The sequence below is a fragment of the Eriocheir sinensis genome, chromosome 66 (assembly GCF_024679095.1).
Source record: "Eriocheir sinensis breed Jianghai 21 chromosome 66, ASM2467909v1, whole genome shotgun sequence".
Lineage (NCBI taxonomy): Eukaryota > Metazoa > Arthropoda > Malacostraca > Decapoda > Varunidae > Eriocheir > Eriocheir sinensis.
Window position 1 is genome coordinate 7,641,444 of NC_066574.1, and position 27,831 is coordinate 7,669,274.

At 43.9% G+C, this 27,831-nt stretch overlaps 1 protein-coding gene and 1 long non-coding RNA gene across 2 annotated transcripts; one reads left to right on the forward strand and one right to left on the reverse strand.

Moving 5' to 3' along the window:
• Nucleotides 1-2,937: 2,937 nt before the first annotated feature.
• LOC126987818 (uncharacterized) lies at nt 2,938-6,456 on the forward strand. Its single transcript, XR_007741230.1, has 2 exons — nt 2,938-5,208; nt 5,244-6,456. It is a non-coding gene; the product is annotated as an uncharacterized LOC126987818 (long non-coding RNA).
• Nucleotides 6,359-27,522, reverse strand: LOC126987817 (U-scoloptoxin(11)-Sm6a-like). Its single transcript, XM_050845214.1, has 4 exons — nt 27,109-27,522; nt 9,262-9,465; nt 7,911-8,126; nt 6,359-6,982 (listed from the first exon to the last, which is right to left on the reverse strand). The coding sequence occupies exons 1-4, from the start codon at nt 27,226-27,228 to the stop codon at nt 6,794-6,796; spliced, it is 729 nt and encodes a 242-aa protein (XP_050701171.1). The 5' UTR covers nt 27,229-27,522; the 3' UTR covers nt 6,359-6,793.
• Nucleotides 27,523-27,831: the final 309 nt, after the last annotated feature.

Sequence of the window (27,831 nt, forward strand, 5' to 3'; positions counted from 1 at the left end):
GAAAGAAAATACCAATAGGAAGATGAAATTGAGCAGAAAACTCCTCAAGCTGATCTTTTTTTTTGTTACTCTTCGTGGTAATGGAAAATAATAAACTGATAAAAGTCTTGTGATGTGCTCAGTATTTTTTATTTTTTTCCTTTTCCGATTATACTGTCGCAGGGAAGAGTTGATATAGAGATCGTAAAGATTAAAACCATGACGGCAAAAACTCCCTCTTATGCTGTTTTTGTGTTAGTATTATTACGGGAAGGTTAACCCGGTAGCAGCGACGGGCCAAATTTGTGGCTTTTACCGTGTAGCAGTGACGGGCCAAATTTGTGCCATGATATAAGCCCCCCAAATAGGTGCATGGGAGCTTCGTCGGGGGGGCTGCCTGGAGTATGGACGGCGAGAGAGTGAAGCGACGGACCCCCGGGTGTATGCTCCCCCTTAGTTAGTTAGACACACGGAAAACAAATGTAAATGGTAAGTTAAAGTGATACTATTATTTTTATTGTTACTCCGAATGGATAATAGCTAACGACAGAAATAGCAATCATGAAATTCAGCACAGAAATAACAATCATGAAATTCAGCACAGAAATAACAATCATGAAATTCAGCACAGAAATAACAATCATGAAATTCAGCACAGAAATAACAATCATGAAATTCAGCACAGAAATAACAATCATGAAAATCAGCACAGAAATAACAATCATGAAACTCAGCACAGAAATAACAATCATGAAAATCAGCACAGAAATAACAATCATGAAATTCAGCACAGAAATAACAATCATGAAATTCAGCACAGAAATAGCAATCATGAAATTTAGCACAGAAATAACAATCATGAAACTCAGCACAGAAATAACAATCATGAAATTCAGCACAGAAATAACAATCATGAAATTCAGCACAGAAATAACAATCATGGAAATCAGCACAGAAATAACAATCATGGAAATCAGCACAGAAATAACAATCATGAAATTCAGCACAGAAATAACAATCATGAAATTCAGCACAGAAATAACAATCATGAAATTCAGCACAGAAATAACAATCATGAAATTCAGCACAGAAATAACAATCATGAAATTCAGCACAGAAATAACAATCATGAAATTCAGCACAGAAATAACAATCATGAAATTCAGCACAGAAATAACAATCATGAAATTCAGCACAGAAATAACAATCATGAAATTCAGCCTCAGAAAATTAATCAAGCCATTCACCCTTTCACATGGAAATAATCTCTTGAATATAATTATAGAAAAACAATCGAGACGGAAACGGTAAAAGTGTAGAACCGTCGACTCCGTTAGACACTCCTTGTATCTACAGCAACATGAAAACCAGCTCCATGCCAATCGTTAAAACACATAAAAGTCTTCACTTGGAAATAATCTCAAGCATATAAAAAACAGATTAACAAAAAGGCAAATAAAAAAATAATCGGGAACCTTGTATAGAACCGTCGACTCTCTTTGTCTCGTATCTCCGCCCCAATATGTGACGCCATTCCCTCTCTCGGCCAGGTCCCGCCCTATTAAATGTTTCCGGGGCGCGGCTTCTTATTTATCATCCTATTTCATCCTAGTTTTACCTCCCTTGGTGTGTAGGACTCCCTGGATTGATACTCGTGGCGGCGGCGGAGGAGGAGGAGGAGGAGGAGGAGGTCAGCCGGGAAATTATAATTGGCTCTGATCTGTAGTAAGTCATTCTTTTTGGAGGGTCATTGAGGGGAGGTATACTTTTTTATATATCTCTTTTTTTTGGTCTTGTTCACGTAAGATGGTTAGGCTCCCTTTCACTCACTACCTTGGATTCCTTCTCCTCTTCTCCTCCTCTCCCCTTCCCTCCCCTCTTCTCTCCTCCCTCTCTCCCTCCCCTAGTCTTTCCTCTATCTTCTCTCCTCCCCTCCACCTTCCCTCCCCTTCCATTCTTTTCCTTTGCCTTCCTCTCTCCCCTACATTATCCTTGTCTCCTCCTCTCCTTCCCTCTACTCCCCTCTCCTATCCCTTCCCTCCCCTTCCCTTCCCTATCCTCCTCCCCTTCTCCCCTTCCCGCCTTTTCCAGTCTCTCTCCAGTCCAGTTCTTTCTCCTCCACAGTTTTCCTCCTCCGTCTCTTAGGAAATAATAATACCAATGATAATGATGATAATGATAATAATGATAATGATAATAATAATGATAATAAAAATAATGGTAATCAGTCACTTTCGCGATCATTATTTATTAGTATTTCTTCTTCTTCTTCTTCCTGTTCTTCATTTTTTTTCTGCTTCTTCTCCTTCTCTTTCTTCTTTTTCTTCTCTTTTCATCTTCTTCTTTCTTCTTCTTCTTCTTCTTTCTTCTTACTTCTTTTTCTCCTGAGAGAGAGAGAGAGAGAGAGAGAGAGAGAGAGAGAGAGAGAGAGAGAGAGAGAGAGAGAGAGAGAGAGAGAGAGAGAGAGAGAGAGAGAGAGAGAGAGAGAGAGAGAGAGAGAGAGAGAGACCGACCCCAACCCCCTCCTATCCCATCTACTAACTCTCATTCCCTTCCATTACGCAACTTATTCTCATCATTTTATCCCTTCCGCTGGTGAACTCTGGAACAGCCTTTTTCCCTCTGTATGTCTTCCTGCCTACGACTTGAAGAGAGCATCAGGACACCTCTCCACCCGTACCTGACCTCTCTTTTGGGCACTCCTGTTTTCTTTCACTGGAGCGGCGTCTAGCGGGCCTCTCTGTTCCTGTTTTTTTTTTTCTTGCCCTTGAGCTGCTTCCTTTTGATGTAAGAATAAAAAGCTACATTTCCCTATCCTCCTCCTCTCCCATCCCCTCCTTTTCCTCGTTTTCCCCCACCCCTACACTTCCCTAGCCTTCTCCCCTCCTCCCCTCCCCTCCTCTTCCCTTGTCTTCCCCACCCCACTCTTCCCTGGGGGGGGGGGCAGTATGAGCCAAGCAAGATAACGCCACTATAAACACTTGTCTGCTCCATAACGGGCTTGGGTCGACCATCAGGCCTCACTAAGAAGCCGACCGGCGCCACAGAACGAAACGTAAAAAAAGAAAAAGGGCAGAAACAAAACAAAATCTTGCCTTTCCTCCCTTCCCTGCACACACACACACACACACACACACACACACACACACACACACACACACACACACTCACATAGCACACCACACACACTTCCACCACACACACCACCGCCAGGACAGGGAATAAGAGGCTGTAAGTTCACCTATCATTTATTTGTGTCTCTTCTACACATATATAAACCAGCGCCACACACACGCCCGCCGGAAAGGTTGGTTCGTCTTCAGCCTGTGTGGCTCTCGCTCTCTCTTTCTACACCAGGAATGACTTGTTATACACCTCAAGTTATTTGGTAGTTATGATTGTTAGTGTTGTTATTCTTCTTCTTGTTCTTGTTTTAGTTCTTGTTCTTGTTTTCCTTCTTCTACTTCTTCTTCTTCTTCTTCTTCTTCTTCTTCTTGTTTTTATATTTTCATTGTTGTTGTTTTTGGATTCTCTCCGTTGTCGTTTTATCACATTTTTCGGCCCTTTTCTCTCTTTCACACTCATCGCTTTTCCTTATGACTTCCTGCCTTGTGACCTCTTATCTACCTCTCCTCTTCTTCTCTTGATAATTCCTCATGTTATTTTCTTTCCATATGTACTATTTCCTACTTTCCTTATCACTCACCATCTCAATAACCTTTCAAAGTCCATATTTTCTATTTTGCATTAACTAACTTTCATCTAAACATATTTTTATTATCATTATTATTTATACATAGTTTCGACACCTGACGAGCTTGGCGAAATTAAAGTTTTTTTTGTGACATTCTATTAATAAAGTGAAGCTTCCCAAACATGTGTGCACAGCGTTGCTTGCTTCAGTTATGGATATAAGAGTAAGTCGATTGTCGGCATTTAGATGTGTGTGTGTGTGTGTGTGTGTGTGTGTGTGTGTGTGTGTGTGTGTGTGTGTGTGTGTGTGTGTGTGTGTGTGTGTGTGTGTGGAGGGTCGTCCCTATGCGAGCCACGAGGGAATGGACGAGATCAAGTAATTTCCAGCCTCGTGTGAAGAAAATGGAAAGAGGAGTAGGAGTAGGAGGAGGAGGAGGAGGAGGAGGACGTGAACGAAACTAAAACCAGAAGAGGAGGATTCGTAAAAAAAAAGTGAAAGTGGAAAAGGAGGAGTAGGTATGGTGCGCAGGTGAGGTAGATAAAGGTAGGGCTTGACAGGTAAAGTGGGTTTTAGGGGGCTCTTTCCAATAAGGTGAGAGGTATTCGATATAGGTGAAAGACATGAGAGAAACTAAAAGAAGGATGGATTTTGGTGATTCACTTCGTCTTAAAAGAGAGGCAAAATACAGATGAGGGAAACAGACTTAAGAGTAGACGACTAAACAGTGAGTGTCTGGTGAGTTAACTGTTATAGAGGCAGACAAGAGCTAAGAGAAGATGGCGCCACTATAAACACTTGCCTGCGCCATACCCCTAAAGAGAGCCTACCGGCGCTATAGGCGTACACGTAAAAAGAAAAAAGACAATGAAAGGTAAAGAGAAAGGAGAAAAGTTGAAGTGACAGGCAATGAGTGCAGACTAAGCTCTTTAAATAAACAGCCAGACCGAATGTGTGTGTGAAAGGAACAGACAGAAGATGGCCTGACAAGCGATCTATTCCGTCTTTTTATTCAGTACACAGCGTAGAATCACCCTTAGGTAGACAGACAAAGCATATATAAGTAAAAAATAACAATAGACAGGTTTACAGTGCTTGGCGGCTATCGGCCATACACAGGTGAACCTTAATTGAACAGGTGTGAGTCGATAGGTATTATATGTAGGTCACAGGTAAGACTGGGCATCCGTTTGTCGTGACCTGTGGTTCGTGTTGGTGTCCGTGGAATGGTTTTTCGTGTGCAACAATTTTTTTTTTTTTTTTAAGTTAAGGTCAGCAGGCTAAACTTTTTTTTAAGATCAACATACTGAACTTTTGAGTATTTCTTTCCGGCCAACATACTGAACTTTGGAATATTTTTTTAAAGGTCAACATACTAAACTTTTGAGTATTTTTTTAAAGGTCAACTTACTAAACTTTTGAGTATTTCTTTAAAGGCCAACATACTAAACTTTTGAGTATTTTTTAAAGGTCAACTTACTAAACTTTTGAGTATTTCTTTCCGGCCAACATACTGAACTTTGGAGTATTTTTTAAAGGTCAACATACTAAACTTTTGAGTATTTCTGTAAAGGTCAACTTACTAAACTTTTGAGTATTTCTTTAAAGGCCAACACACCAAACTTTTGAGACTGGGTCGGTATGACAGAGCAGAGAAGCGTTAATTGCAATCCCTTCCATAACCATTGCCACGGTAGTATCAATGGGTATTTAAACAACCCATTTCCAACATGATCCACTCTGCACTTACACGGATCACACCAACACGGATCACGAGCGGTGGATTACTACTACTTACACTATTACTACCATACTATTACTTCCGAATGCCCGGCCTTTACAAATCGACTCGCTCGGGTATATAAATGAGGTGTTGGCTTACGAAGAGCAGATTTCATGAATAGAGAAAGTGTTGGTAGGATTTTATTGTACACACTCGCGCACCTTCTCAACAACCACGTCATGAAGTCTCACGAATCCACACGTAACAAGGATAAGGAGAAAAAATGTTACGAAGAGGGGAATGGAGAGTAAAGGAGGAGAGAGGAGAAGGGAAACAGAGAGCGAGAGACAGGAAATATGAAATGGAGGAAACAAACTGAGAGAGAGAGAGAGAGAGAGAGAGAGAGAGAGAGAGAGAGAGAGAGAGAGAGAGCGAGAGAGAGAGAGAGAGAGAGAGAGAGAGAGAGAGAGAGAGAGTTATTACGGTCTGGCAAATAGCTAACATTACCATTCATCACTTTTCCCGCCACTGACCTGCTGCTGGTGGTGGTTAGAGAGAGAGAGAGAGAGAGAGAGAGAGAGAGAGAGAGAGAGAGAGAGAGAGAGAGAGAGAGAGAGAGAGAGAGAGAGAGAGAGAGAGAGAGAGAGAGAGAGAGAGAGAGAGAGAGAGAGAGAGATTGTTTTTCTTCTTTGTTTTTCTATCCGCCTGTGATTATAAAACTGGCCTAGTCTGCAATCCTCGTAGTAGTGGTGGTGGTAGTGGTGGTTCTTGGTTGCGAGTGAGGGGACGTTGAGGGGAAGTGAAGGGGAAGAAGAATGGGGAAGAGGGGAAGTGAAGGGAAGGGAAGAAGAGCTTAGAGGACGAAGAGGGAGAAAGATTAAGAAGTGTCGAGGAAGAATGAAAGAAAGAAAACGTGCAAATAGGCGAAGGGGTGCTGAGAGAGAGAGAGAGAGAGAGAGAGAGAGAGAGAGAGAGAGAGAGAGAGAGAGAGAGAGAGAGAGAGAGAGAGAGAGAGAGAGAGAGAGAGAGAGAGAGAGAGAGAGAGAGAGAGAGAGAGAGAGATTGATTGATTGATTATGCAAAACGTCAATCAGAGAGGGACGTAGAAATTGATTAGCGACAACCCAAAACATCACGTCAGTTGTTGATTGAGACTGTCTTGATAACTCCTGAAATTGGAGGAGGAGGAGGAGGAGGAGGGGGAAGGGGAGGGGGAGGAGGAGGGATAAGTAGCGTTGGATATGGTTGGATACATCGAGGTTAAGTCGAGAACGTAAGCAGAAAAATCCAAATCAAGAACTTCAAACATGGCGGAGGGTGTAGTTGTAGTGGTGGTGGTGGTGGTGGTGGTGGGCGCTGTCCTGCTGCTTCCATCTGTGTACAACATCCTGAGGGCGCCTCTAGTAAAAGGGGAGGCAGTGTACCGAGTAGGCGGCGCCCTTGGGGAATGAGTTGGAGTGTGGGGTGGCGGCTGAGGTGAGGGTGGGGCAGGCGGTTTGGCGGGGACAGCGGCACTTCGGGTAAACGAAAGCTGTCCCTTCGCCTACCGAGACCTCCTTGCACGGGGTCCCCTCCATGCACGGCGGCAGCTGCGGGGGAGACCGGGAGAGGGCGAGGGGTTAGACGAGGTAGTAAAGAGAGAGGTTTTAGACTGAGTGAAAAGGACTGGTGAGGTTATAGAGTGGTGGCGAGGTTTGTAAATGTGTGAGGGTTGAAGACGTGAAGGGAACCAGGAGAGAGATTTAGGCGGTGTGGATAGGACTGGTAAGGTTAGGGAGAGAGTGAAAGTAAAAGTGGTGAGGTAGCCAGGCGTGTGTTGTGTGTGTGGTTGGTTAGAAAATATGATACGGAGACAGGGAAAAGGATGAAGGGAGGTATATAAAAGGTTAAGGAAGGAGAGAGGAGACTGTTAACTGAATGGGAAGAGAGAGAGGGATGGAATGGGAGTAGGTTAACTGAATAGCGGTGAGGGGAGAGAAGGCTTGTGTGAGGGTTGAGGAGGAACTTATGTGGGAGAGCGGAGGTAATAGTGTTCTTTTTACAGCGGAGGAAGCAGCTCAAGGGCAAGTTATCATACGTGTGCCTCGTTAGGTGACCTCTCCTCAGACGCTCTAGCTACTGTGAGGGTAAGGGATGATAAAGTGAGGGAAGAAGTGGAGGGGCCGCGTATGGCCTGAGATTGAAGAGGGGAGGAAAGAAGCAGGAAAGGAAAATGAACAGGGAAGAAACAATGCGAGAAGTGAAGTTTTTTTTTTCTTTTTTCTTTTTTTTACAGCTAAGGAGACAGTTCAAGGGCGTAAAGAAAAATATTAAAAAAAGCCCGCTACTTACTGCTCCTGAATAGAGGTCAAAGGAGTGGCCAAAAAGAGAGGTCAGTTTCGGGATTCGGGATTAGTAAATGGCATGCATAAGCCGTAGATTCGAGGACAAAGGGTGAGGCTTTGAACAGAGGAGGAAACGGAGGTACAGGACAGCACTAGGGTGAAAAAACAGACAGGAAAGTGGCGATAAACTCACCCTGGAGCACGAGTAGATGGTGGCCATGACCAGCTCGCTGCCCACGACGTCCTCCTCGACATCGGAGTGGACGTGGGTGAGCGGTGGCGGGCAGTAACAGTGGAGAACGTGCCGTTGCTCCGACATGCTGAACGTTGCCTTGTGGAAGAGGAAGGCGGCCGTGTAGGCTGCCTCCTCCCTGTCACACACACGAAGCGGCGGCGGCGACCCACAGTACTGCAGGAGGAGGTTAGTTACACGCGCACGTGAGGGGAAGATAAGAATGACTGGAGGAGTGAAATGACTTATGAGCGCAAAGATTTTAGGAATACGCGTTAAGATAAGAAGGAGTTCGCGCGTATGAATGAAAGATAAGGGCGATTGCAGGCACGTGAGTAAACGAAGAGGGTGAGAAGGTGTAGGAGATAACAGAATGATAAGCAACACGCGCTTCAGGCAGAATATATGAGTCATGATGTGAATTGTTATGATACATTCTGGAGGCAACGTTACGCTTCATATTGCCACAGCGAATGCATGTGGCCCTTCTATGTGTCTGGGTGTGGATGGGGGAGTGTGTGGGTGTGGGGGGAGGTGTGGGGTGGCAATTTCGATCAGACTTAGAGGATAAAAGGCGAAGTGAATGAAGCCGGGATGAGGAAGGAGGGTTAGCCGTTTGGGTGTTGTGTAAGGAAGGGAAGCCCAGACAGTGTTCCTCCTATTCAGGGGAGGAATTAGCCGGAGGAGAGAGGCGAGCCGGAGGAAAAAGGAGGGCAAGAAGTTAGGAGGAGTGGGAGATAGGAAGAAGAGGCAAAAGTGGAGGAAACTCAATGGAGGGAAGAGTAGTGAAGGGGAAGGAGGAGGAGGAGGAGGAGGAGAAAAGGCTGAATGGAGGAAACCCTGCAAGACGGATATTGTTCCCGACGACTTGAATAGTGGTGGTGATGATGCTGACGGTGGTGGTGGTGGTGATGATGGTGGTGTTGTTGTTGGTGGTGGTGGTGATGGTGGTATTGGTGTTGGTGGTGGTGGTGGTGGTGGTGGTGATGATGGTGGTGTTGTTGTTGTTGTTGGTGGTGGTGATGGTGGTAGTGGTGGTGGTGGTGTTGGTGGTGGTAGTGGTTATGGCAGTGAAAATGTGAAACACACACACACACACACACACACACACACACACACACACACACACACACACACACACACACACACACACACACCCACACACACACACACACACACACTCTCTCTCACACACACACACACACACACACACACACGCGCACCCTTTTTTTTCTTCCCTTTTCCCTAACACACACACTTTTTCATTCCCACACACACACACACACACACACACACACACACACACACACACCTTGTACTGGAGGGAGCCCATCGTCACGGAGCGGCCGTCCTCGGGGTCCCACGCCATACCGCAGCGCCCCGCCGCCACGCCGCCTCGGTCGCCGCCCTCGTACCCGCGGCAGCTACAAAACTGTCTGCTGCTCACCCCGAAGGCGTTCACCTGTAGGTAGCCGCATGCCGCTCCGTTCCGGCAGGGGGGCAGGTTGAAGTCTTCCTGTAGAGTGGAGAGAAGAGAGGAACGTGTGAGTGAGTTTGGGAAGAGAGGTATCTGTGAGCGAAAGTAATGAGAGTATAATTATGTCATGAGTTAGAGATGAGAACCAGTGAGTGAGAGAGGAAGTAAGAGAGAGAGAGAGAGAGAGAGAGAGAGAGAGAGAGAGAGAGAGAGAGAGAGAGAGAGAGAGAGAGAGAGAGAGAGAGAGAGAGAGAGAGAGAGAGAGAGAGAGAGAGAGAGAGAGAGAGAGAGAGAGAGAGAGAGAGAGAGAATTTTCTTTTACTGGCTCCATGTAAAGCACAGATAAACATGTTACAGGAGAAAGGAAAAGGGGGAAAAAATGAGAGCGACTTCAGTGTTATTGGTGGGAGCATTTTAGGACGGGTACGCTTTTTTGCCTTGGTGATGGAAAGAGTAACTAAGCTATGGAGTGTTTTGTTACAAGTCGGGCGGCATTTTTTTATAGTGGTACCATAGGAAGCAACTCAAGGGCAAAAAAAGAAGAAACAAAAAAAGGCCGCCTCGAAAGATGGGTTAAATATGGCTTTTTTTTATTCAATGGTTGTTTTCATTTTGCTTGTCTTAAAATGTTGTTCCCCTTCCTCCTCTTCCTCCTAATACGTCTTTTTTTTTTTTTTTCTTTTCCTCTCCCATTTTTCTCTCATTCCTCCGTCCCCTTGTTCTCTTTATCGTTCCTCTTTTCTCCTCTTTTAACTTGATAAGGAGATAAACCCAAACTACAGAAACATATAACAGGGAAGAAAAGTATCGTTTCCTGCATGCTAATTCAGACTTCAACGGTGAATTATATGGTAGCTTTTTTTTATATTGCTGAACCTTTTTGCGGTACAAGGACACAATACCAAGAACTTAACAAAGAGATACAAGGAAAATACAACTTCTCCTGCATACTAATGTTATTGTTATGAGTATCGTTTCCTGCATACTAATTCAGACTTCAACTGTGAATTATATGGTAGCTTTTTTTTATATTGCTGAACCTTTTTGCGGTACAAGGACAGAATACCAAGAACTTAACAAACATATACAAGGAAAATACAACTTCTCCTGCATACTAATGTTATTGTTATGAGTATCGTTTCCTGCATGCTAATTCAGACTTCAACTGTGAATTATATGGTAGCTTATTTTTATATTGCTGAAATTTTTGCGGTACAAGGACACAATACCAAGAACTTAACAAAGAGATACAAGGAAAATACAACTTCTCCTGCATACAAATGTTAATGTTATGGGTTATCACGCGGTAGGTGTTAATTTTCTTACTATTTTAGAGGTACAAGGAGACAGTCCGGGAATTATATAAACGGACAAAAAAAATACACTCTCTCACACACACACACACACACACACACACACACACACACACACACACACACACACACACACACACACACACACATATATATAATAAAAGTTTCCTGCATGTTAATCTACTTTCACGGGTTTATATTCAATGACGCACTTTTATGTTGTTTTAAATCGTGCATTGTTGCCCTTATTACTTCGTTTTCTTAAATATATATTCTCTTCAAACTCTCTTACACTTATTGCTTTGCGCCCCCATTCGAGCTTCACTTGTTTTCATTTGCGGTATTTTTTTTCTCTGTCTGTCCTAATATATCTATCTACTCTTTTTTTTTTTTTTTTTCTTCCTCTCACCCACACGCCACCCCCCCTCCCCCCTTCCAGCCCTCCCACACACAGTCATGGTTTGCTGTTTACTCCCTTTCCACACACACACACACACACACTCTCTCTCTCTCTCTCTCTCTCTCTCTCTCTCTCTCTCTCTCTCTCTCTCTCTCTCTCTCTCTCTCTCTCACACACACACACACACACACACACACACACACACACACACACACACACACAAGATTTTAAACACGCACCTGCCCTTACACTAATTCCAGACACCTTTACCTCTTCCTCCTCCTCCTCCTCCTCCTAATCCTAATCCTCTTCTTTCCCCTTCCTCTTCCACCTCCCTCAGCTTGTTTTCCTCCTACGCTTCTTTTTCTTTTTTATATTTTTTTGTCTACGTATTCTGTTTGTTCTTCTCTTATTCTTGCGCTCTCTCTTTCTCTTCCTCTTTCTCTTCCTCTTCCTAAACATATCAGGTAAAAGACACGTCAGGTAAGTAATGGGAGGCGGTGTAATTACTCTAACTTGTCTTTCCGGGTTTCTTGTTTTTCCAGGATTTTGAAGAACACAAAGAAATGGCAAAGGTGTGTGTGTGTGTGTGGGTGTGTGTGTGTGTGTGTGTGTGTGTGTGTGTGGGTGTGGGTGTGTGTGGGTGTGTGTGTGTGTGTTATCTCATAGCGTGTGTTAAAGTGTGCTTCCGGTTCCTCCTCCTCCTCCTAATACATCTTGTTGTTGTTTTTCTTTTCCTCTTCCTTTTTTTCTCTCTTTCTTCCGTTTCCTTGTTCTCTTTATCGTTCTTCTTTTCTCCTCTTTCCTTCTACAAGCTTAACTTTTTTCCTTCCTTCCTTCCTTCTTTCTTTGTTGTTTTGCTCCTGATATTTCTTTTTTTTCTCCCTTTTTCTTCGCCTTGCCTTTGTTTTCCTTATTTTTCTCTTGTTTTCTCGTTTTCTTTTCCTTTTTTGATTTTTTTCGTTCCTCCTTTTGTTAACTTTCCTCTTGTTTTCCTTTTGTTGATTCGTTTCATCGTTCTTGTTTTCTCCTTCCTAATCGTCCTCCTCCTCCTCCTCCTCCTCCTACTCCTTTTTACCCACACCTTCACAAGCGCCTCAGAACTTTTGGAAACGACGCTAATAGAATCACTTACGGACCTCTGTGTGTGTGTGTGTGTGTGTGTGTGTGTGTGTGTGTGTGTGTGTGTGTGTGTGTGTGTGTGTGTGTCCGTCCTTCTAATAACAATGTTCTCTATCGTTATTATCATCTCATCTTCACCTTGTTCTTCTTGTTCTTGTTCTTATTCTTCTCCTCCTTCTTCTTCTTCTTTTTCTTCTTCTTCTTCTTCTTCTTCTTCTTCTTTCCTAAAACCCCCCAACCACCACCAATACCACCTTACCACTTCTTCCCAACTCTCCTCGTCCTCCTCCTCCTCCTCTTCCTCCTCCTCCTCCTCCACCTCCTCCTCCTCCTCCTATATACAAACTTTCCATTCAAGACTCAAGATGTAATACTACCCCAATGAAAGAGTTTAGTCAGACTTCGCTTGAATTGCGCGATACAGTCTAGGTCAACGTAAATAATCTCCTCCTTGGGCAAAAAACCTTCGGGAAAAACACACACACACACACACACACACACACACACACACACACACACACACACACACACACACACACACACACACACATGAACCTCCCCCCCCACACTCCCCTCCCCCACCCCCCACACACACATACACACGCACCCACCCACCCACGCACCCACCCACACTCCAACTTTTCCGCTCAGCCCCAAAACTGTATCGCATGACAGTAAACGATCCGGAAACTTGCATACAATTCCGGCAAAGTTGTGATCTAAAAAAAATAAAAAATAAAAAATCGTTGAGTCTGCCCACGCATGTTATATGACGTGTGTGTGTGTGTGTGTGTTTGTGTGTGTGTGTGTGTGTGTGTGTGTGTGTGTGAATTCTTGCATGACCGTCCGGCAATGTTTCGTCATCTGTTTTTAATACTTTTTTTATAGGCCTACTGTTATTTTTTATGTTGTCATGTTGTTCGTCTGTCTGTCTCTCTCTCTCTCTCTCTCTCTCTCTCTCTCTCTCTCCTCATCTATTTATCTATCGATCTATGTATCTATCTTTCTTTCTATATTCATCTATCTATTTCTCTATCTATTTACATGTCTATTTATATATCTATGACTTCTATGGTCTACTTTTTATCATTCTACAACCACTTTTCTTCTGCCACTACGTACTACTACTACTACTACTACTACTACTACTAACTAAACCCACTTAACATGCATTCTAAACACCTCACTCCTCCAATATTTGCTCGTACTCAGTCATAAATTATATCAATGTCATGACTCGCTTGAAAAAGATAACATCATCAACCCTCTTTGGCTTCCTACCTGGCGAACACCTTTATCGTGACTCAGGTCCTTGACTCCCTTCATTCAGCGCCTTACCTGTAATCGTATAGCTTTCTCAGGTGGGTGGGACAGGTAGGATAGGTGAGGGAAAGGTTGACCCGTATTTTTGTGACTCTGTGTGTGTGTGTGTGTGTGTGTGTGTGTGTGTGTGTGTGTGTGTGTGTGTGTGTGTGTGTTTTTAGGTGGAATCAATGTATATCCTTTGTCTGCTTGGTTCTTTTCTCCCTTCCTTCCTTCCTTCCTTCCTTCTTTTCTTCCTTCCTTCCTTCCTTCCTCTCTTTCTTCCTTAGTTTCTTCTTAACTATCCTTTTCTCTCTTCCACCCTTCCTTCCTTCCTTCCTTCCTTCTTTTCTTCCTTCCTTCTTTTCTTCCTTCCTTCCTTCCTTCCATCCTTCCTTCCTTCCTTCCTTCCTTCTTTGGTCCCTTCCTTTCTTTCTTCCTTAGTTTCTTCTTAACTCTCCTTTTCTCTCTTCCTTCCTTCCTTCCTTCCTTCTTTTCTACCTTCCTTCCTTCCTTCCTTCCTTCTGTTTTTCCTTCCTTTCTTTCTTCCTCTTTTCTTCTCTCCTTCTTTTCTTCATACCTTCTTTCGATTTTTTTTCCCAAGTCTCCAAATTCCTCAACATTTCTCTTTCCCTCGTTATTTCTCTTTCTTTTTTTGTCTCTCCTTCAATCTGTTTCCTCCTTCTTTGCTCACTCCTCCGTCATTACTTATTTTCTCTCCATACTTCTTTTCTTACATATATTATCCTTCTCTGTCCTCTCTCCCTTTTGTCTTCATTTTCATTACTCTCTTAATTATCCTTCTGCCTTTCCTTTCTCTTCCCTATTTCATCTATGACCATAAATTCTCCTTTTTTCTTCATATCTTCCTTCTTTCCTTCCATCTTTCCTTCCTTCCTTTTCCTCTTTCTCTCTTTCCTTCCTTCCTTTCTTTCTTTCTTTCTTCCTTTTTAACCCCACACGCCATATTTCTTCTGTCAACACCTCTTCCTCCTTTTTTTCTTTTCTTTTTTCTTCTTCTACTTCAATGTCTGTTTCCTCCCTCCATTGTTTTCACCCAAGAGTCGTTATTATCACCATTTTTCTCTGTCTCCTCTTTACCTCTTTTCTCATACCTAATTTTGTCCTTTTTTTCCTGTCCCAAAATTCCTCACCGATTTTCTTTCCTTCAATATTTCTCTTTTTTTTTTTTCGTCTTTCCTGCTTCAGTCTGTTTCCTCCTCTTTGCTCACTCCGTCATTATTTAATTTTCTCTCCATTCTTCTTTATTCACATTTATTATCCTCCTCTCTTTTCTCTCCTCCTCCTCCATCCCTCCCTCTCGCCCTCTCTGTTTCTCCTACCCCAAATAATTCTTTCTCTCCTTTCCGTCCTCCTCTTCTTCTGTTGCTCTCCTCTTCTCTCGCTTCTCACCTCCTTCCCTCTCTCTCCCTTCCTCCCTTTCTCTTCTTTCCCCCTTCCCTCATTTCTTTCTCACGTTCATTCCTTTTTTCCTTCCTTTCTTCATTCCTCTCCTCTCGTTTTGCTCTCCCTTTCTTCCTTTCCTTTCTTTCTCTCCTTCCCAATGTCATTTTTTTTGTTACGTTTATTATTTTCTTCCTTATCTTCTTCACTTCCCTCTTTACCTTCTTCTTCTTTCCCTTCCTCCCCTCCTTCCCTTCTTCTTCCCCTCTCTTCCCTTCATTCCTTCCCTTCTTCTTTCCCTTCCTTCGCTTCTTCTCTTCTCTCCCCTCCTTCCCTTCTTCTACCCCATTTTTCCCTTCATTCCCTTCCTTCTTCCCTTCTTCTCTCCCTTCATTCCCTTCCTCCAATCCTTCTTAACTTCATCCCTTCCCTTCCTTCCCTTCCTCCTTTCCTCCTTCACTTCATCCCTTCCCTTCCCTTCTCCCTTCCTTCCGTTCTTCACTTTCCTCCTCCCCTTCTTTCTTCCCTTCTTCCTTTCCTTCTTCACTCCCCTCCTTTCCTTCTCCACTTCCTTCCTTCCCTCACTCTCTCATTGCCTCCTTTCCTCTTTCCTTCCCACCCGTCCACTGACCGACATTAATTCTCTCTCCCCCTCCCCCTCCTTCTCCTTCCCTTTTATTGCCTCCCTTCTCCCTCCCTCCCTCCTTCCCTACCCCCTCCCATTCGTTCCCCCTCTCCCCCCCTCCCCCTCCCATCTATTGCCGCCCCCCCCCCACACTCTCTCTCCTCCCCCCCTCAGGGCCACCTATTATAGGCTGTAAAGGTGTAATTGACCAAATGGCGCAGGTAAATTAGTGTTAATGTGTCGCCTCTGATTGAGAGAGAGAGAGAGAGAGAGAGAGAGAGAGAGAGAGAGAGAGAGAGAGAGAGAGAGAGAGAGAGAGAGAGAGAGAGAGAGAGAGAGAGACAGAAGTAGATAGACAGAGACAGGCTGATAGACAAACATATAGACAGATAGACAGACAGAGACATCGACAGACAAACAGACAGACATACACAAACACACACAGAGACAGAGAGACAGACAGTAACAGAGACAGAAACAGACAGACATTATAGTGACAGTCTTGATGGTAATGATGATGATGATGATGACGACAACGATGATGATAACGATGATGACGTTGATGATAATGATAATAAATGACTAACCAAGCTATCAGTGAAGAAAAAGACCCCTCACCTTAACACATGCTGGGATAATTAACGCTGACACAATGATAATGATGGTAATTGAAGTCGTTAAGATAGCGTACGGCATGGTGAACAGGAGACTAACGAAAGCGCGACCTATTTTTCCCGCGTAATTAACAGCTTTATAAACATACGTAATTGCTTGGATGACGTCATCGTTAATGCTTAAGGGTTAGCGGGGTCGTAAAAATGATAACAGAAAAATATATATGTGTGAACTTTCTGAATTGTCTTATATTTTGTTGTTGTTGTTTCTCTCGTTCATTCCTTCCCCTCTTCCTTCCCTTCTTCATTCCTCTCCTTTCCTTTTTCTCTCCCTTCCTTCCTTCCTTCCTTTTCTCCTCTCCTTTCCTTTTCCTCTCCCTTCCTTCCTTCCTTCCTTTTCTCCTCTCCTTTCCTTTTCCTCTCCCTTTCTTCCTTCCTTTTCTCCTCTTCTTCCCAATGTCATTTCTCCTCTGAATTGTGTCATATATTTTGTTGTTGTTGTTGTTGTTTCTCTCCTTCATTCCTTCCCCTCTTCCTTCCCTTCTTCATTCCTCTCCTTTCCTTTTCCTCTCCCTTTCTTTCTTCCTTATCTTCTTCACCCCCCTCCTTCCCTTCTTCTTTCCCTTCCTTCGCTTCGTTTATTTTTATTTTCTTATTTATTCTATTCATTTATTAACCTGTTTCTCTATTTTTTTTATTGTCTCAGCGCCAAACAAAGGAAACAACGAGTACAATGCTGCCCTCTAGGAAGGTTTTGCGAAAGTCCCCCATTATCTGTCTTAAGGAGCTCCACGAACACATAATTTGGTTTAAAGAAATGCTAAGGTTAGGGAATTATAAGGAAAAAAATGTAAATCTGAGGGAAATACTGTAAAAAAGTTGTAAATCTGAAATAAAAAAAAAGTTATAAGTGATGGAAATATAAAAAATGTAAATGTGTGTATTATAGAAATGTAAATCAGATGGAAAAAGTTGTAAACGAAAGGGAATTTTAAAAGTAAATCTGTAAGTTAAGAGTATTATATAAAGACGTGTTAATCTAAGGAAACTAAAATGGTGTAAATCTATGAAAATATATAAAAAAATTGTAAGTGCGCGGGAATTAAAAACAAGCAAATATATTTAAGAAAACTCAATGTTCACTTCAAAACGAGTATAAAGGTTCACCACGCCACAATAATATGCCTGGGAGGGAGGGAGAGAGAGATAGAGACAGACAGACAGACGAGGGAGAAATTACACACTATCACGAGGGATTAACACAGGTGGGCGCGGTGGACAGGTGAGGTGAACAGGTGAATTAGGCGCCCGAAATAGCTCGGTGCCCTCAGGTGCTACAACGAACCACACACGATCGTTGAAGGTTACCATTGCTCATTTCTCTTTCATTCTCTCTCTGTCTGTTTTTCTCTCTCTTCTTCCCTCCCTCGTGTTCAGAGAGTAATACACCGCCGCCCTCCTAATGGTACAAAGGTAACGTATAACAGGCTTGGGGTTGAGTTCTTTGTGTGGGATCCGCATTCAACTCCCTTTCGTGTAGAGTGAGGAACACTAGTCTATTAAGGGAAAGGTGTATGGTGGTGGTGACAGTAGTAGTAGTAGTAGTAGTAGTAGTAGTAGTAGTAGTAGTTGCTGTAGAAATAGTAGTAAGAGGAGGAGGAAGAAGAGGATCAGTAATAGAAAAAGTAGAGGAGATAGTCGGTTCGTAGTAGAGGTAATAGTAGTAGTAGTAGGAGTTATGCAGTAGTCGTAGTAGTAGTAGTAGTAGTAGTAGTAGTAATAGTATAAGTAATAATAGTAAAACCAACAAGAAAAAAGGAACAAAAAAAAAAAACTCAAAAATAGAAACACCACTACCACCACCACCACCATCATCATCATCATCATCATCATCAACAGCTAGAGGAACAAGAGTAATAAAAGCATTAGCGGCAAACGTAAACGCGCCAACAACAGTAGTAATAGGAGGAGCAGTAGCAGGAGGTAGCAGCAGGAGGTAGCAGTAGCAGGAACATGGACAGTAAAAGGGCAAAGTGGAAGGGGGAGGGAGATAATCGGGGCGTTGAGTAATGACATGCAAGCAGGCGAAGGGACATCATTAACCTGCTATAAGGGGTGAGGTAAGGGGGGGGGGGGGCAGGGAAGGGGGGGTGGTGGGGGTGATGGTTGTGGTGGGGGGCAGGTAAGGGTGGTGATGGAGGTGGTGGTGGTGGATGTCTCGTTTGGTCCCGCCTCATCAGGTAATTGGTATGGAGGTGGAGGAGGAGGAGAGGGAGATGTGGAGGAAGGGAGGGGAGGAAGGGCAGAGGAAGAAGGGATGGGGAGGAAGAACTGGGTAGGAAGGGAGACGGTTCAGAGAGAGAGAGAGAGAGAGAGAGAGAGAGAGAGAGAGAGAGAGAGAGAGAGAGAGTTATATATAGACAGAGATAGTGAAGGAGTCGATTTGTATATATCTAAAGACTTGTAGTTCGCTTCTCATTTCCATTATTGCTCTCTTTTATTGGGCAGGTGTGTGTGTGTGTGTGTGTGTGTGTGTGTGTGTGTGTATAACTAATCTTTTAAGCGCAACAAAATATGGCACTCACAAACACACGAACACACACATACAAAAAAACTACACCCCCAAAACACTATACTCTCCACACCTATCAAAACACACATAAGATTAGATTCCATGCCTCGACTTCCCTCCGTATAACACTTCGCTGTCTGTCCTTGTCACCTTCACCCACGCGAGGTAGTGTGAGCGAAAAAGCTGAATGCAAAGTCGCGAGATTATCATTACAAGGGGACAGCGGAGATGAAGAGAATGATTTCTTTTCCTTTTATCTTTGTTTTATTCGTAGGTAATACTAAGAGACAGGCAGACAGACAGATTGAGAGACAGACAGAGACAGAGAAAGAGGGAGATCGTTTAACGTGCGGAGAGTGAAATAGATTTGAATAGAAAACGAAAGAAAAATGGAAACGAACCAGAGAGAGAGAGAGAGAGAGAGAGAGAGAGAGAGAGAGAGAGAGAGAGAGAGAGAGAGAGAGAGAGAGAGAGAGAGAGAGAGAGAGAGAGAGAGTTTTCATAAAGATAACAAAACATGGAGTATATATATAAAACTAGAAGATAAAAATACAATATAACGTACACCCCCCCATAAAAAATAAAAAAAAGATTCGGGCACACATTGTATTTTCATCCTCTAAGGAAAACGACGGATGTGTTCTCATTTAAGGGGCAAACTAACCTAAATATTCCTCCGTCCGCCGAGACGTTCACCTCTTCCTTATGATGATGGTGGACCTTTAATCTTGTAAAAGGGGACACGCACATACACACACACACACACACACACACACACACACACACACACACACACACACACACACACAGTCTTGACAATAGGGATGGATCACAATCGTTTATCATCTCCCCTTTTAGGTCAGTCACCCCTCCAGACGATCTATTGAACCACACACACACACACACACACACACACACACACACACACACACACACACACACTAAATAGGTCAGATCGCCTTATTCTTAACTGATGAAAATTGCTATGGTGAATCTTTTTTATCATGAATATTTTCCTCTCTTTCTGTCTGTCTGTCTATCCGTCTGTCTTTCTTCCGTTCTGTCTGTCTCTTTTTTCTTTTTTTCTTTGGAAGTCTATTCATATGCTTGTATCTCAGTACTTATCTACCTACCTACCAACCTACCAACCTTCTCTACCTACGTACCTACATACATACATACATATACACTCACAGCCGTATCTTCTCTCTCACGCGTCTAATCTTCTCCCTATTTATCCCCATCCATATATTACCTTCCACAGACTTCTCACCCTCCACTCACTACCCATGACGCGTTCCTCTTCTCTATTCTTCATCTACCCGCTCTCACCCACAACTCTCCTCTCCCACACCTCCTATCGTCTCTCTAACCAACTCCCGCCTATCAGAAGTTCTCAATACAATACTCTAATCCCCACCTTTCATTTACCTGTAGAGATCAAACACCTGTCCTTTCACCCTCATCTCATCTCAGACTGTCCAGCATCCCAGTCACTCAGCATCATCTAACTATCTGTCTATCTCTCTATCTAGCAACAAATTCTCAATACAATACTCTAATCCTCACCTTTCGTTTACCTGTAGAGATCATACACCTGTCCTTTCACCCTCATCCCATCTCAGACTGTCCAGCATCCCAGTCACTCAGCATCATCTAACTATCTGTCTATCTCTCTATCTAGCTGACTATCGCCATTCCCATCTCATCTTTGTTAAGTGAATGTTAGCGAGTGCGGTGAAGATTCATACACACATACTCGCTAAGACTCTATCAATACCACCACCACCATCGCTACTTTCATCATGATTTGGAAAGTGAAATGTAAAGGAGGGCACCGGAGATTTATATGAGTGCAAAAGTAAGTAAAAGCGGGCAATAATAGTAATGTTTCTTTTGTGTGGGTTTTCAGGCGGGTGAACCTTGTGTGTGAGCTAAGGCGAGAACGTCGAGGTGACTCCTGTGCCATCTCGGCCTTGTCATATTAAGTTAATGGAGGTGGGCGCTTTTTCCATCAGTTGATCATTTTATTTTACTACTTTTTTATTTTTTTATCTAAAGGGAGGCTCGTTTCTATGAGTGTGAAAATCTAATCTACTTTACTTTACTTCACTTTGTTACTTTTTTATATTTTATCAAGGGGAAAGTTGGAAAGTTTCGTTTAGTCGGCGCAACATCTGTGGTCATATGCTGGTTATCAATTCATATGCTCGTGTCTTTCTGTAAAATCTGTACTCGTCTTCTTCGTGTATGTATCGGAAAATCGTTTATGTTATTATTATTAAAAATTTACATTATTTTCGTTTCTTGAATATTAGTCGACTTTGTATGACAGGAAAAGATGTTATGTGTATGTATCTCGTATTTCTTTCATTCATCTCTCATGTTTCTCTTCGTCTCTCTCTAATTTTAGTGTTACTTTGATATTGCATGAGAGAAAGAGGGAACACACACACACACACACACACACACACACACACACACGCACACACACACACACACACACACACACACACACACACACACACACACACACGTGCACTTCACTTATTAAATACCTTCCGTTACCGTTTTTACTTTAACTTTTCGTCAAATTGAAAAACTCCGCACACACTTTTTAGTAAGATCCTCTCGCCCTTTCCTACGTTTTTTTCCCCCTGAAGAAGCGAGGAACGTCTCTTCAGGTATATTGGACAAATTCATTTTTATTTTTGTATGTGAGGGAGACTGATGGGATTCGCCTATGTGTGTAATTCCCCATAGTCTAAGCACGTGATGAACTCGCGATCGGCAGCCAATATCCTCCTCAAATGAGATCGGAACCCACAAATGACGGATCTCTGGGCACGGCTAATATCTCACACCCACACACGCATACCCGGGAATACATAGGAAGAACAGACACCAAAAGACATGTCGGTCTATGGCGAGGGTACCTGTTTACTACCGCTACTACTAGTTATCTACGTGTGGAGGCGGAACACAACCCCTGACAGACACCCGGTACCCATTCACTGCTGGGTGGACGGTTAGCACGGATTAAAGGACACTGCCCATTTATCTCCACTTCGCCCAGGAATCGAACACTGGACCTCTCGGTATTGAGGCGAGCGCGCTAGCCACTTCACAATGGAAATGCGTGTGTGTGTGGGGGGGGGGGGGGGAGGGGTATTCCATGGTCTCCTTTACTAAGAAATGTTAGTTAGTACCTATTCAAATAACAACGGCAGCTTTTATGTTTCCTTTTTGCTCATTAAATCCACATACTTGAATCTGAATTACCTTTTTACTCGCCTGTTAGAGTTATATTAAGAGAAAATAAGTGTATCTTGAACGTAGCCAATAACCTGTCAAGGAGGTTCTTAGACAGCTCTCAAGGAACATCCGAGGCTTGACTGACTCCCATTACTGGAACTGATCTCAAGTGAATGACGCAGGAAACGAGAGCTTCTTCTAAGTCCTTAAGAGACTAGTATCTGAAACAGTGATTAGAGTTCGCGTTCCAAAATTATATTACTGACTAGCCTTACCGGCGAGTGTATCTCTTTACCTCAATTAGAAAGCCGAGCCGAAGCAGGTAACGAGAAGGGATTTGAGTGACACAGCTGATTCATTGAGTAAAAAGACCTGAATGAAAATACTATAGCTGTCTGTTTTCCTACAATGTTAGAATACGTGAACAGAGAGAGAGAGAGAGAGAGAGAGAGAGAGAGAGAGAGAGAGAGAGACACACACACACACACACACACACACACACACACACACACACACACACACACACACACACACACACACACACACACCAAGAAAGAAATCGACATGACATTTAAAGAACACATTACAAAAAAAAAACAGAAAATAACACAGCATAGTCAGGACACAGAGAGAGAGAGAGAGAGAGAGAGAGAGAGAGAGAGAGAGAGAGAGAGAGAGAGAGAGAGAGAGAGAGAGAGAGAGAGAGAGAGAGAGATTTAAAAGTCAAGCTTAATATTATCTACTTAGAACATGTATACACGCAAGAACTATCACGCCACAGACCATGAATATAAAACACAAAGGCAAACACACACACACACACACACACACACACACACACACACACACACACGGACTGTCGGAGGGGGAGGGTTAACTGTTGGTGTTGGTGCTGTTGTTGTTGTTGTTGTTGTTGTTGTTGTTGCTAAAATGCTATCCTTATGCTTCCCCTCCAAACAGTTTACGAGCATTATAAACATACGCACCAAAGCTATGCGGAATATACGCCTTACTAAATCATTTACATCCATTCTTGATACGTTAGACAGAGAGAGAGAGAGAGAGAGAGAGAGAGAGAGAGAGAGAGAGAGAGAGAGAGGAGCTACATTGAAGATGATAGTGAGACATACCGACAGACGAACAGACAGAGGAAAAGAAAGAAAGACAGTGGGCGGAAGAGTGAGACAGACAGAAGAAAAGACAGATAGACAACTAGACAGAAAAAAACAGAAGAAGAAACAGCAAAATAGACAGGGAAATAGACAAAGACGGAATAAAAGAAATCGACTACCAGCAAAAGTGACAGACAGGCAGAAGGAAAGAGAAAGGTGGAAACAGGAAAAACGGAGAGAGAAAAAATGAAACAGAGACAAAAGAAAAAGTAAAAAATAAAAGCGAATGGTTAGTGGAAAGAAAAGAATTGGAAGAGGGAGTGAGGAGAGGAATGGAAGGCAATCTACGGTGAGAGAGCGAAAATGTGTGAGAGAGAGAGAGAGAGAGAGAGAGAGAGAGAGAGAGAGAGAATAATATTGACACACGGGAGACAGATATTTTTTTCCTTTCTTTCATTCTTTTCTTTTTTTTCCTTCAATTCACTCTATTCTTTTTTTTTTACTTGTTTCGCGGGTTTCTGAAGGATATAGATTGACCGTGTAATTTCCAATCTCGACAGCAGCGGCGCAACACACACACACACACACACACACACACACACACACACACACACACACACGTCGGTCTATACATTTCCTTCTCTCTCCTTTTAACTCATTCCATTTTCTTCCCTTCGTTAAAAAAAAAATATTGCGAAGATGACAGTTATTAAACCCTATCTGCAATCTAATATCCCATTCCCGTCTATAATTAATTAACATCTCCCAGCGTAAATAGAGCCTCTAATTACGGAACTCAAATTAACCACCCAGGTAATACGCTTAAGTGGACTTCTAATGGCGATGGCTTGCTGAGGAGGCGAGGTGTGAGAGGTACCTAACTGTATGGACGCAAAGGTAATCACTCACAGGTATGAATTTAATGATAGCGCATTCACTCAAGGTAGGCATTCAGTTAATTAGTCAGTCATGTTAGCGAGGAGGTAGCCAGGTATTCTTTTTCCGGGTTCGTGATTGGTGCTAGTGGTGGGATGGGGTTGGGCTAGTGAGTCGAGGCTTCAGCTGCTTCATGAACCCAAAGACTCGAAGTATGAACCGTACAGGAGGTTACATGTTGAGTTATTCTCTCTCTCTCTCTCTCTCTCTCTCTCTCTCTCTCTCTCTCTCTCTCAACGGCGTTAGTTTATATGACTGGGTTTATGAAAGGGAAGAAGCGAATATGGTGTTTGTCAGGAGAGAGAGATATGTCACCATAAAGCAAAACACTAAGGTTGACTACGGATGAATGTGGCAATGATTCTCTCTCTCTCTCTCTCTCTCTCTCTCTCTCTCTCTCTCTCTTTACTTTCAATCTTCATCTCTCCCTTTCTCTTCGTCAATCTTCATCTCTCCCTTTCTCTTCGTCAGTGGTATTAATCTGAGTGGCTGTGTTCCTGATGCAGAAAATTGGGCGCGGTGAAGGAACGCCATCAGACATAAGCCAGCAATAGTTTACCTTGTCTCTCTTCTTTTATTATCGTGTAGTTAGTGTCAAAATTTTGAGATGGAGAAAAGAGGGTGAGAGAACAGCATCAATCCCTCTTTTTCTTTTTCTTATCGTCTGGTTAATAATGATAGTTTATAATGGAGAAAAGTGGGCATGGAAACAGAACAAGATTAAAGGGAAAACATTAATATTCTATCCCGTCGCTGTCTTTCTTTTTGTCTCATCGTGTGGTTAATGTAAACAGTTAATGATAGAGAAAAGCGGGTAATATAAATGAACGGAATTAGAGAGAAGACATATGTTCGACTCCCTCTCTCTCTCTCTTCTTTGTTTTGCTACAGTTGCATTGATGTGTGAACCCGAAATCACGAAGCGGACGTGTGGTGTTTGCCGGGACACACACACACACACACACACACACACACACACACACACACACACACACACACACACACACACACGATGAATACAGGTGAAAGGGATAATGATTAGTCCAGTGGATTCAGGTGATTGTCTCTCCCTGGCGCGGTGGTGGTGATGGTGATTGTAAGCTAATATTGTGATGCTTCCCTTCCCTCGCCTCGCCTGACAACAGCCTCCGACAAATGCATGAAGATACGGAGCATTAAAGAGCATTATAATCTCAATTGACTTGATGCACTGGAATCTGATCTCCTCTTCCTCCTCCACTTCTTCCTCCTCCTCCTTCCTTCACTTCCTTTTTTCTTCTCATTTATCTCATTAACTTTCACCTACTTTCCCTTTCTAACAAGAGCTACAACAACAACAATAACTACTACTACTCTACTACTTCTACTACTATGACCACCACTACCACCAACACCGCCACAACTACTTCTACTTCCGCTCTCTCCTTTGAAAAGAAAGAAAAGTTTAGTAAGCGAGTCACTCTTATCGGTCTCGTGTGCGCTAAAGTCACGTGGTATGGGAGCCGCGTAGCCTCCCCTCCGCCCGCAGCACGTGAGGGAGATGTTAATGTAAGAGACCTATCACGCTAGACCGGCCGCCAGGACCTTTGACTTGACAAGGCTTCCAAGAAAACGAGGAATAGGGCAATACTTAGTCGTTTTGTGTGACAGGGGAACACTTCTAACTAATGAGCTACGTCCACGGAACTAAGGGTCATATTAAAAGACATATCGCCCCCTAAGAACACATATTTGACAAGGCTTCCAAGAAAACGAGGAACAGGCCAATACTTAGTCGTTTTGTGTGACAGGGGAACACTTCTAACTAACGAGCTACGCCCACGGATTTAAGGGTCATATTAAGACATATCGCCCCCTAAGAACACATATTTGACAAGGCTTTCGTAGGAGTTGTGAGCATTTCCAGGGGTAGTTTTATGACCCTGGTGGTAGTTTGACCCTTCTTCTGTACCATGAACCTAAGGAAACACTCATAAGAACCCGACTGACCCCCTGTTTAACCTTTAGATATTGTTAATGTGAGAAGCGATAGTCTTATAATACCAACCCAAAACAACCTCGAAGCACAACCTCAGCCCGCTCCGCCACTCAACCCCAAGGAAGCGTTAGAAAAGCTGGAGCGTCTAGTCGAAGTTGTCCCTTAACGTTCATGAGGATTATTAATGATTGCTTCCAAGCGCCACCCACGTTTCTTTACGACTCTGCGCCTCGTTACACACGCACGTCTATACACACACCCTCACACGCTCCCGCACTCCCCCGCACGTCCCCGCTCTCCAGCGTTGCCAGATTATCGTATTCACCACTTCGTCTTTTTTACTTTTAAGCCTCAAACTCTCGTACCTGCACTAATAACGATAGAAAATTCAAGTTAGCGTTAAAACTCCTATTTATTGATGTTTGTTTGTTTGTTTTTTCTTTAGTTATTGGTCAGAAACTACAAAAATGCAATGTGATAAGTATGATAGTTTGGCAACGCCCCCGCACTCCTCCTCCAAATATACTTAGGAAACGTCGCTAATTAGCTGCCCATGATAATAGCTAACCCGCCAAGGCTCGGAGACGGCCAGGGATCAGCAGGATCTCAACCCCTGCGCCATTCAATCTCGAGAATGTCAACGGAAAGTCCTCTGAAGTTAATGGATTAAACAATGCCTTTAAAGATTCTTAGTTGAGCTGGTCCCCAAAAGTTTATAAAGTTAATGTTCGTGTCTGTCTCCGGCACACAAGGGCACACAAGCTCTGAAGACTACAACACGCCAGTCGGCTCAGACATGGCAGCTCCTGAAAAAAAGTTATTCATTATCTTCCTTCTCGCCCATAATTGTCTGTTGAAAGATGTATGGATGAGAAGGCAGCTGGTGAATAACAAGTTGTCAGGAGCTGCTCACTGACACGCCCCCTCGCAGGATGCCGACTGACACACCCCAGCAGGAGGCTTACTGACACGCGCCCTCAAAGGCCTCTTCCCGGCGCCCACACACCCGGACGCACTCCCACGCCCCCGCACCTCGCCGAGGAGCTCACCTGCACAGGGGACTCGAGGATCTCATTGGTGGCCACGTTGGCGGTGACCAGGAAGGCGGAGCGTGCGTTGGCCAGCAGCAGGCCCAGCAGGGTGGCCAGCGCCGCCACACTGCCCCTCATGCTGGCTGGAGGCGCTGAAAGTGTCGCTGAGCTGCGTTGAAGATGCCGCCGCCGAGCTAGAAGTTCGTACCCGTGGCCATCATCGCTACTCTAAGCAAGGGAGGATGAAGGGAATGGTTTGAGGTGGAGGGAGGGTAGTGGATGCGTGGGCAGGTATGTGCGTGTCTTTGTGTGAGTGTGTGTGCGGGTGTGTGTGTCTCCAGCAGGGGTGTGTTGAGCACTGGCTCTCGGGTGCGTGGCGGCGGCGGCGGCGGCAGCTGTGGTGCAGGCGATCCAGAGCAAAGCGAGGCGGCGAGACTCTTCGGTGTGCCGTCTCAACCTTTGGTCGCTTATATACTTCAAGAGAGGACCGCCACGCGCCACGCAACGCAAGCGCGCCCCGCCCACAGCCCCCCCCCCCTTCCCGCCCAGCCCCCCCTGGTCGCCTCCACCCACACACCCACACATTCCTCAGCGCGGGGCAGCCAGGCCGGCGGGGGATGCGTAAAGTTGAGGGACAGCTGAAAGAGAGAGAAGAGAGAGAGAGAGATGCCCGTCCCCTCTCCCCCTCCTCTCTCTCTCTGTCTCTCTCTATCTCTGTCTCCCTCTCTTTTTCTAACACAC